The sequence below is a fragment of the Dipodomys ordii genome, unplaced genomic scaffold (assembly GCF_000151885.1).
Source record: "Dipodomys ordii isolate 6190 unplaced genomic scaffold, Dord_2.0 Scaffold7, whole genome shotgun sequence".
Lineage (NCBI taxonomy): Eukaryota > Metazoa > Chordata > Mammalia > Rodentia > Heteromyidae > Dipodomys > Dipodomys ordii.
Genome location: NW_012267223.1, coordinates 19,639,902 through 19,650,711, shown reverse-complemented (window position 1 = coordinate 19,650,711; position 10,810 = coordinate 19,639,902). Strand labels below are relative to the sequence as shown.

Genomic DNA, 10,810 nt, shown 5'->3' with positions numbered 1-10,810 from the left:
AAAAAAAAAAAAAAAGTTGGCGTAGTTCACATGGTAGAGTGCCTACCCAGAAAGTTATAGGTCCATTGTTCAAACTCCAGAACCCCCTCATGCCTCCAGATGACTACTTTTTATGTTCCTTTATCTCTTCATAGGTCTATCTGACTGTTTTGAAGCATGGTGATGGCACTACCTTAGACATTATGCTAAAGGTGAGTGTATTAGAAAAAGGGTCTCATTTCCAGATTTTAACTTGGATGTACAAAATACAACTTTAAATGATTTAAAGAAAAGTTCTGGCAAAAGAAAGACATGACTGTTACACGCATGTATTAAAGACCTGCTGGAGAGTTTAGAGATACAGTAGAATACTTGCCTAGTTAAGAAGAAAGGAAGCTAGGGGAAAATGTATAATGTCTGTTCATTTATACCACCAAGGTGATGCCAAAGTCATTTTGGGGGTCAAGGGGAGGAAGAAAATGGGAAGAGAAAGAAGGAGGAAAGTTTTTCATGTCTCAGGATTTCTTATTAGTGAACAAGAAAATAACTCATGTGCCTTCTTCATAGCCTTTAGTTTTTACAGATAAAATCTCCTATGTCTTTATAAAAGTAGCAACCTGTTTGAAAGTTTGAATCAAAACTAGTACTGTGAAAAAAGTGCTCTCTCTGGTCTTTGTCCATTCCTTATCAGCTTAGGAAAAAAGAGACTCTATTGATTACATTAAAGGTGAAGGGAAAGTCCAGGTGCCAGTGACTCACACCTGTAATCCTAGCTTCTCAGGCTGAGATCTGAGGATCATGGTTTGAAGCCAGTAGCCAACTTCCAGAAAAAACTGCCAGAAAACTGAAAGTTTTGCTGTGACTCAAAGTAATAGAGCACTAGCCTTGAGCAAAAAGAGCTCAGGGACAATGTCCAGGCCCCCAGTTCAAGCCCCATGACAGAGAAAAAAAGAAACTGCCTCAAAATGTATCAAAAGATAAATGTGTTTCCTTTCTAATATAAAAGTTATAACTGGGTGCTTGTGCCTTAATCCTGTAATTGTAGCTACTCAGGAAGCTTAAGATGTGGATGATGGTGGTTTAAAGCCAACCAGGACAGAAAAGTCCATCTCCCGCCAACCAATTAAAATTAATCAATTAAAAATTCCGGTCTCTTATTAACTAGCAAAAAGCTGAGCTAGGGATGTGGAGTGCTAGCTAGCTGTGAGCAAGCACAGGGTTTGAGGCCCTGAGTCCAAGTCCTAGTACCTGGCGGGCCGGGAGGAATGACTGAGTTTGGAGGTTATCCTTTTTTTATTTTTTTTGGTCGGTCATGGGGCTTGAACTCTGGGTCTGGGCACTGTCCCTCAGCTCTTCAGCTCAAGGCTAGTGCTCTACCCCTTGAGCTACAGTGCCACTTCCGGTTTTCTAGTGGTTTATTGGAGATAAGAGTCTCACGGTCTCTACTGCCTGGGCTGGCTTTGAACCGTGATCCTCAGATCTCAGCCTCCTGAGTAGCTAGGATTACAGGCGTTGTGCCACCAGCACCCGGCAATTTTGAACATCTTAAGGCAGAGGGCCCAGAAGGCCAAACAGGATAAATATTTGAGAGTTATTATAATGCAGATAGTATTTACAGCTACCTTGACATGTTGAATGCTAAGATTATAAGTATGTAATCATCATACCTGCTTCAGTATTTTTTTCCAGAGAAGTTCTGGGTTCGGTGACAATCATTGTCTACTACCTGGCAACTACTAATCTTCCTGTTTTACAAGTTTGTCTATTCTGAGCATTTTATAAATAGATTCATATGTGACTTTTTTGTGCCTGATTTCTTTCATTTAGCATAATGCTTTCAAGACTCATCCATATTTTGTGGCATATATCAGTATCTTAATGATTTGTATGGTACAGTAGTATTCCATTGTGTGACCACAACACATTTTATTGTTTATTAGTTGATGGACATCTGTTTTGGTTCCACTTTTCAGACATTAATTCTATAAATAGTTGTGTGTGTGTGTGTGTAGGTACATACTTTCATTCCCCTTGGATAGCTAAGAGTAAAATTGAAGGTCATGAGATAACTTTATGCTTAACCTTGGAGGAGTTGCCAAACTTTTTTTCTAAGTGGCCATACCATTTAACATCTCCACCAATTGTTTTTACATTTTTACCGACACCTATTGCTTGTCCTTTTCATTTTATTTATCTTGGTGTTATTATAGTTTAAACTTGCACTTACTAGGCGGGCCCTCTGTAGTATAAGATAAATATAGGCAGGCACTTTGTAGTATAACAATAAGTATAGATTGGTATTTGCTTTTTTTTTTTTTTTTATCGGTTGTGGGGCTGGAACTTGGTTCTGGGTACTGTCCCTCAGCTCTTCAGCTCAAGGCTAGTGCTGTACCACTTGAGCCACAGCACCACTTCTGGTTTTCTGGTGGTTATTTGGAAATGAGTCTCACTTAACTTTCTTCCCCAGCCTGGCTTTTAACCGTGATCCTCAGAGCTCAGCCTCCTGAGTAGCTAGGATTACAGGCGTGAGCCACCAGCATCAGCCTGGTATTTGCATTTCTTTAGTGACCAATGATGTTCAGCATCTTTTTCTTTTCTTTTTTTTTTTGAGGGAGGATGTACTAGGTTTGAACTTAGGGCCTTATGCTTGTTAGGAAGGCTGTCTATAACCTGAGCTATTGCTTTAGCCCACTGAACTTTTTTTCTTTTTTTTGTCATGGGGCTTGAACTCTGTGCCTGGGCACTGTCTCTCAGCTCTTCAGTTCTAGGCAAGCATTCTACCACTTGAGCCACAGTGCCACCCCCAGTTTTCTTAGTGGTTTATTGGAGATAAGAGTTTCATGGACTTTCCTGCCTGGGGCTGGCTTTCAATGATGATCCTCAGATCTCAGCCTCCTGAATAGCTAGGATTAGAGGCATGAGCCATCAGTGCCTGGCCATTGAACATCTTTTTATGGGCTTATTTGCAAGTCTTTGGAATAATAATTTATTGACTGTGCATGCGTGTATGCTAGTCCTGGGGCTTGAACTCAGGACCTGGGCACTGTCTCTGAACTTTTATTAGCTTTACTTTGTTGGTGGTGGTGGTGGTGGGATCTATTTTGTTTTGTTTTTTGTTGATTAACTAGATATAAAAGTCTCATGGACTTTCCTGCCCTGACTGGCTTCAAACTGCAACCTTCAGATCTCAGCCTATTAAGTAGATAGGATTATAGATGTGAGCCACCAATACTGGCTCATAATCCATTAGATTATACAATTTGGGGGTGGGGACAAGGGGATTTATGTGGCTCAAGTGGTGAAGTCTACATAGCAGTTGCAAGGTCTGAGTTCAAAGATCAGTGCCACTCAAAAAAGAAACCCTAAAATTTTGACTTATTGTTCACAGAGAATACTAGTTCTATATGTTTCTTTTTCTTGAATTTGAGTCAACAAAAAAGGAAAAAGAGGGGCTGGGAAGGTTTGCATGAGGCCCTGGGTTCGATTCCTCAGCACCACATAAGCAGAAAAGGCCAGAAGTAAAAAAAAAAAAAAAAAGTCCAGAAGTGGCACTGTGGCTCAAGTGGTAGAATGCTAGCCTTGAGCTGAAGAGCTGAGGGACAGCCCCCAGGCCCAGAGTTAAAGTCCCAAGACCGACCCCCCCCCAAAAAAAAAGCAGGGGGGGAGGGGAAGATGAGCTGCTTTTCACATGTAATTCTTAGCAGTACTGTTAACCAGACTGAATACTTACTAACTTCTAACAGTTGGCATTTGTAAGTATAGATGAAGTGAGCAAATTTAATCTGTTACTTCCTTTCCTCTTAAGATTTGATAAGTTGAAATAGAAATAAATGTTTTCTCCAGTATTTGGATAATTGTTCAAGATGAGAGATTTGGCATAACACAGTTATAATTGCAAGTTTTTTAAAACAGACTTTTCAAGTAGTCTTTTGTTCTTCTTTTCAACCAGGTCATCTAGATGCACTCTTAAGGGGTTTGGTTCTGGGAAAACTAGGAAAAGCAGGACATAAGGCAACATTAGAAGAAGCCCGTCGTCGGTTTAAGGATCATGTGGAAGGAAAACAGAGTCTCTCTGCTGATCTGAGGAGTCCTGTAAGTTTTCTTAATGTATTTCTTTGACTTTTAGCTGCCTGTCTCGTTCGGTGAAGCATACAACTTATTAGTAACCAAACTGACCTAAAAACCAACCCAGAAGCAGTATCTAGCTCCTTTTTAACATAAGCTATTTAAGAAAATAACCAGCTTCTCATTTAAGTTTCTCAGCCGACAATTCCAGTGCTGAAGGATATTAGCCATGCATATTCCCCTAAGAGATCTGGTGGTGTTCTCTGTCATGACTGTCATCCACCTCTTTGGTTGTTCATGGGCTCTCAGTTGTATATCACACATGACTGCATTTTTTAGCTTACTTTATATATTTTCCTAACATTAGAATATTTAAACTAGATATGTGAACTCAAATCATCTTTTTACTGGGTAGGGTTGTACATAACTATAGTCTGAGCCACTGGTAAGGCAGAAATCAAATGGATTGAGGTTTGAGGCCAGCCTGAGCAAAAAGTTTAGTGAGACTTCATCTAATCAGCAAGCTGAACAAATGGGACATACCTATAATTCCTAACTGCTGAGAGGCATAAGTAGGAGGATTGCAGTCTGAGGCCAGCATTGGGCAAAATCATGAGCACCTATCTGAAAAATAAGCAAAAAAAAAAAAAAAAGTTGGCGTAGTTCACATGGTAGAGTGCCTACCCAGAAAGTTATAGGTCCATTGTTCAAACTCCAGAACCCCCTCATGCCTCCAGATGACTACTTTTTATGTTCCTTTATCTCTTCATAGGTCTATCTGACTGTTTTGAAGCATGGTGATGGCACTACCTTAGACATTATGCTAAAGGTGAGTGTATTAGAAAAAGGGTCTCATTTCCAGATTTTAACTTGGATGTACAAAATACAACTTTAAATGATTTAAAGAAAAGTTCTGGCAAAAGAAAGACATGACTGTTACACGCATGTATTAAAGACCTGCTGGAGAGTTTAGAGATACAGTAGAATACTTGCCTAGTTAAGAAGAAAGGAAGCTAGGGGAAAATGTATAATGTCTGTTCATTTATACCACCAAGGTGATGCCAAAGTCATTTTGGGGGTCAAGGGGAGGAAGAAAATGGGAAGAGAAAGAAGGAGGAAAGTTTTTCATGTCTCAGGATTTCTTATTAGTGAACAAGAAAATAACTCATGTGCCTTCTTCATAGCCTTTAGTTTTTACAGATAAAATCTCCTATGTCTTTATAAAAGTAGCAACCTGTTTGAAAGTTTGAATCAAAACTAGTACTGTGAAAAAAGTGCTCTCTCTGGTCTTTGTCCATTCCTTATCAGCTTAGGAAAAAAGAGACTCTATTGATTACATTAAAGGTGAAGGGAAAGTCCAGGTGCCAGTGACTCACACCTGTAATCCTAGCTTCTCAGGCTGAGATCTGAGGATCATGGTTTGAAGCCAGTAGCCAACTTCCAGAAAAAACTGCCAGAAAACTGAAAGTTTTGCTGTGACTCAAAGTAATAGAGCACTAGCCTTGAGCAAAAAGAGCTCAGGGACAATGTCCAGGCCCCCAGTTCAAGCCCCATGACAGAGAAAAAAAGAAACTGCCTCAAAATGTATCAAAAGATAAATGTGTTTCCTTTCTAATATAAAAGTTATAACTGGGTGCTTGTGCCTTAATCCTGTAATTGTAGCTACTCAGGAAGCTTAAGATGTGGATGATGGTGGTTTAAAGCCAACCAGGACAGAAAAGTCCATCTCCCGCCAACCAATTAAAATTAATCAATTAAAAATTCCGGTCTCTTATTAACTAGCAAAAAGCTGAGCTAGGGATGTGGAGTGCTAGCTAGCTGTGAGCAAGCACAGGGTTTGAGGCCCTGAGTCCAAGTCCTAGTACCTGGCGGGCCGGGAGGAATGACTGAGTTTGGAGGTTATCCTTTTTTTATTTTTTTTGGTCGGTCATGGGGCTTGAACTCTGGGTCTGGGCACTGTCCCTCAGCTCTTCAGCTCAAGGCTAGTGCTCTACCCCTTGAGCTACAGTGCCACTTCCGGTTTTCTAGTGGTTTATTGGAGATAGGAGTCTCATGGTCTTTACTGCCTGGGCTGGCTTTGAACCATGATCCTCTGATCTCAACCTCCTGAGTAGCTAGGACTATAGGCATGAGCCACTGGTGCCCAGCTTGGAGGTTATCCTTTTAATTATTATTATTTATCTTTTTAGATGCCTATTCTAAGGCTTGAATTCATGGCCTAGGTGCTGTCCCTGAGCTTTTTTGTTCACTGTTAGCACTCTACTACTTGAGCCACAGCTCCATTTCCATCTTCTTTGGTAGTTAATTGGAGATAAGAATCTCACTGACACAGGTCCCTGGTAGCTCATACCTGTAAATCTTAGCTACTTAGGAGGCTGAGATCTGAGGACCATGGTTCAAAGCCAGCCATGGCAGAAAAGTCTGATACTCTTATCTTTAATTAACAACCAGAAAACCAGAAGTGGAGCTGTGGTTCAAAGTGGTAGAGCCCTAGTCTTGAGCAGAAGAGGTCAAGGTCAGCACTCAGATCCTGAGTTCAAGCCCAGCAACCAGCAAAAAAAGAAGTCTCACTCACTTTCTTGCCCAGGCCAATATCAAATCAGGATCCTCAGATCTCAGCCTTCTGGGTATTTAGGAGTTCAGGCATAAGCCATAGGTATCTAACTTGCCCTTTCAATTAAACACTAAGGTTCTTAGTATTTTTGGCATTAATATTTTATGAACCATGGTATGTTAAATTATGTGCATGGAGTGAATTATGGAATGAGCTACTTTATACTTTTTTTGGGGGGGGGTCCAGTCATGGGGCCTGAACTCTGGGCCTGGGTGCTGTCCCTCAGCTCTTCAGCTCAAGGCTAGCGCTCTACCACTTGAGCCACATCGCCACTTTCGGCTTTTTTATTTTTGCTTATGTGGTCTGAGGAATTGAACCCAGGGCCTCAGGAATGCAAGGCAAGCGCTCTACCGCTGAGCCACCTTCCCAGCCCCTACTTTATACTATTATTAGTCTGTTCCATAAATGGAGTAGGAGTTCTGAAAATTTGATGGCAATTTCATAGCACAGTTTTAAGAATTCACACAAAGCTGGGTACTGGTAGCTCATGCCTATAATCTTAGTTACTCAGGAGGTTAAGAGCTTAGGATTAAGGTTCAAAATCAGCCCCAGCAGACAAATCCTCATTCTTTATCTTCAGTTAACTAGCAAAAAGTTGGGAGTGGTGGTATGATTCAAATAGAGCACCAGCTGAGAGTATGAGGCCTGAGTTCTAGCCCTGGGTCTGGCAAAAAGAAAAAAATTCACAAAAGTATGAAAGTGTATATGTTTAATAGGAATTTGCATTTATTTATATTTTTAGCATTTTGTTTTTTTCTGGTACTGAGGCTTGAATTCAATCTCATGCTTGGCTTCTTCTACTCAAGGTGCTCTCTCATTTGAGCCACACCTCCACTTTTTCATTTTTTTGTGGGGGAGGGGAGATCCGGTCGTGAGACCTGAACTCTGGGCCTGGGCGCTGTCCCTCAGCTCTTCAGCTCAAGGCTAGCACTCTACCACTTGAGCCACAGCGCCACTTGTGGCTTTTTTCTTTTTGCTTATGTGGTGCTGAGGAATCGAACCCAGGGCCTCAGGCATGCAAGGCAAGCGCTCTACCACTGAGCCACCTACCCAGCCCCTTGCTTGCTTTTTTTTTTTTGGTCAATTGTGGGGCTTGAATTCTGGACCTGGGCACTGTCTCTCAGCTCTTCAGCTCAAGGCAGGAGCTCTACCACTTGAGCCTCAGTGTCACTTCCGGTTTTCTGGTGGTTTATTGGAGACCAGAGTCTCATGGACTTTCTTGCCCGGGCTAGCTTTGAACCAGGATCCTCAGATCTCAAACTCCTGAGTAGCTAGGATTACAAGTGTGAGCCACCATCGTCTGGTTTTCATTCATTTGCTGCAAGTTTATTTAGTCAGTTTTATTATGGAAAGAGCTTCAATAAAGAAACAACTGTGCCGGGCGCTGGTGGCTCACGCCTGTAATCCTAGCTACTCAGGAGGCTGAGATCTGAGGATCGCCGTTCAAAGCCAGCCCGGGCAGGAGAGACCGCTCAAGTGGTAGAGTGCTCGCCTTGAGCTGAAGAGCTGAAGGACAGCACCCAGGCCCAGAGTTCAAGCCCCATGACTGACAAAAAAAAAAGGAAACAACTGTTTCTTCAAGAAATCATGGTGAAGGCTGGGAAGGTGGCTCAGTGGTAGAGTGCTTGCCTTGCATTCATGAGACACTGGGAATTCAATTCCTTGGCACCACATAAGCAGAAAAAGCCAATAGTGGTACTGTCTCAAATTGTAGAGCGCTAGCCTTTACCTGAAGAGGTGAGGGACAGCGCCCAGGCCCGGGGGCGGGGGGGGGGGAGAAACTGTGGTGAGACATGAGAATTGTATTTTCTTGATAATTTAGGAATAATGTGGCAGGATTTAAGTAATTAATTGTATATTTGAAATAGAGTGTTAAAGTGCCATCTAGTGGACTTGTATAACCGTTCTCTTTGGAGGAAAAATTTCCTGAAAGCAATAGTACAGTCTTTGAGCTGAAAACCCCTTAGAAATCACCTGTCAGGGCAGGTCACAGGTGGCTTACGCCTGTAAACCTAGCTACTAATCAGGAGGCTGACATCTGAGGATTATAGTTCAAAACCAGCCCAGGCAGCAAAGTCCAGGAAATTCTTAATCTCCAATTAACCACTAGAAACCTGGAAGTAGAGCTGTGGCTTGAGTAGTAGAGCACTAGCCTTGAGCAGAAGAGCTCAGGGACGTTGTCCAAACTCTTGAGTTCAAGCCCCAGGACTGACTGAAAACAAAAAATCATCTGTCAGCTCACCCATCCTTTATTTTACAGATAGGAAAACAGACCCACTGCTGGTAAGGACTTAGTCAAGATTACAAGGCCAATTAGAAGCAATAGGGTGATGATAATCCAGGCCTTCTGACATTTGATCTATTGTACAACAGCTTCTTAAGAGAATCCAAAAGGGGCTAGCAGTGAGGATTAGTGATAGAGTAAGGCTTTCTGGGTTCAATCCCTGTCACAAACAGAAAAATTCAGAGGAAACTGCAAACTATGATAGGCTCTCCAAGTATATAAGCATTGTTAAATATTAAGGGAGAGAAAAGATCAAGAGGGTCTGTACAGGATAGGTGTATAGTGGTTGAGTGTGCCTAGTGTTTAAGAAGACACACACACACACACACATGGTCTGAAAATTTAGTTGTCTTAGAGAAGTACCCCCCCCCACACACACACAGTCTGAAAATTTAGTTGTCTTAGAGAAGTACCTCATATTTGCAGTTCTGATTTTTTCAGTATATTTTGTGTCAGACTAGGAAAAATTTTGTATATTTGTTTTTTTTTTTTTTCTTTGTCAGTCATGGGGCTTGAACTCTGGGCTTGGGCACTATCCCTCAACTCTTCAGCTCAAGGCGAGTTTTACTGCTTGAGCCACAGTGCCACTTATGGTTTTCTAGTGGTTTATTGGAGGTAAGAGTCTCTTGGACTTTTCTGCATGGGCTGGCTTTGAACTGAGATCCTCAGATCTCAGCTTCCTGAGTAGCTAGGATTACAGGCGTGAGCCACCAGTTCACACATGCCCAGCGTGTGTCTCTTTATCTCCAATTAGCAGCCAGAAAACTGGAAGTATAACTGTGACTCAAAGTGGTAGAGCAGTAGCCTTGAGCAAAAATGCTCAGGGACCACATCCAGATCCACAACTGACCAAAAAAAAATTTTTTTAAAGAAAATATTAGGTTTAGAAACTAGAAAAGTATGAAGAGGAAAATAAAATTTACCTGTAATAAATAAACTCAGGTTAAAAACAGCACTATAATATGCTTTCAACATAGGTTTGACAATGTACATATAATAGTGATTTTTATTCTTTATGACACATTCCACATTCATGCAGTTAAAAATAGGAGTGGTACATGCTTGTAATCTCAGCACCAAAGAGGCTGAGGCAAACTGAGTGCCAGTGGTTCATGCCTTTAATCCTAGGTACTAAGGAAACTGAGATTAGAGGGTCACAGTTCAAAGCTAGCCCAGGGGGTCAGAAAAGTCCATGAGACTCTTTAATTAATCACAAAAAAAAAAAAAATCCAGGAGTGGAGTTACGGCTCAAGCAGTAGAGTGCTAGCCTTGAACAAATAAGCTTAGAGATAGCACCTAGGCCATGACTTCAAGCTCCAAGACTGGCACTAAAACAAGAAAGCTGGAGCAAGCTGGGTGCTGGTGGCTCATGCCTATAATCCTAGCAACTCAGGAGGGAGGCTGAAATCTTGAGGATCACAGTTCAAAGCCAGCCAGAGCAGAAAAGTCCCCCGAGACTCTTATTTCCAATTAACCACTAAAAAAACTGGAAGTGAAGCTGTAGTTCAAAATGGTAGAGCACTAGCCTTGAGATGAAGCACCATGACCCGCCCCCCCCCCCCCCCCAAAAAAAAAGGTGAAGCAGAAGGATCACGTGAACTATGTAGCAAAACAGATCTCAAAAGCAATAAAGAGGGCTAGACTCTAGTGGCTTTTGCCTGTAATTTTAACTACTTGGCAAACCAAAATCAGGAGGATCATAGTTCAAGGACAGTCCAGGTAAAAAAGTTCACAAGACTTTCTCAACCAGTAGCTGGACACCATGGCCAGAAAGAAGGTACATGCTTGTCATCCCAGCTATGGCAGGAATAAAAATACAAAATCGAAGCCGGGTGCTGGTGGCTCACGCCTGTAATCCTAGCTACTCA

General features: G+C 41.8%; 1 protein-coding gene across 1 annotated transcript in view; it reads left to right on the top strand.

Moving 5' to 3' along the window:
* Npepps (aminopeptidase puromycin sensitive) overlaps positions 1-10,810 on the top strand; it is a 63,369-nt gene that overhangs the window by 47,177 nt on the left and 5,382 nt on the right. Inside the window, exons 17-18 of the mRNA XM_013036870.1 lie at positions 3,929-4,071; positions 4,817-4,873. Coding sequence (XP_012892324.1) covers positions 3,929-4,071; positions 4,817-4,873 — 200 coding nt within the window. The remainder of the gene's footprint in view (positions 1-3,928; positions 4,072-4,816; positions 4,874-10,810) is intronic.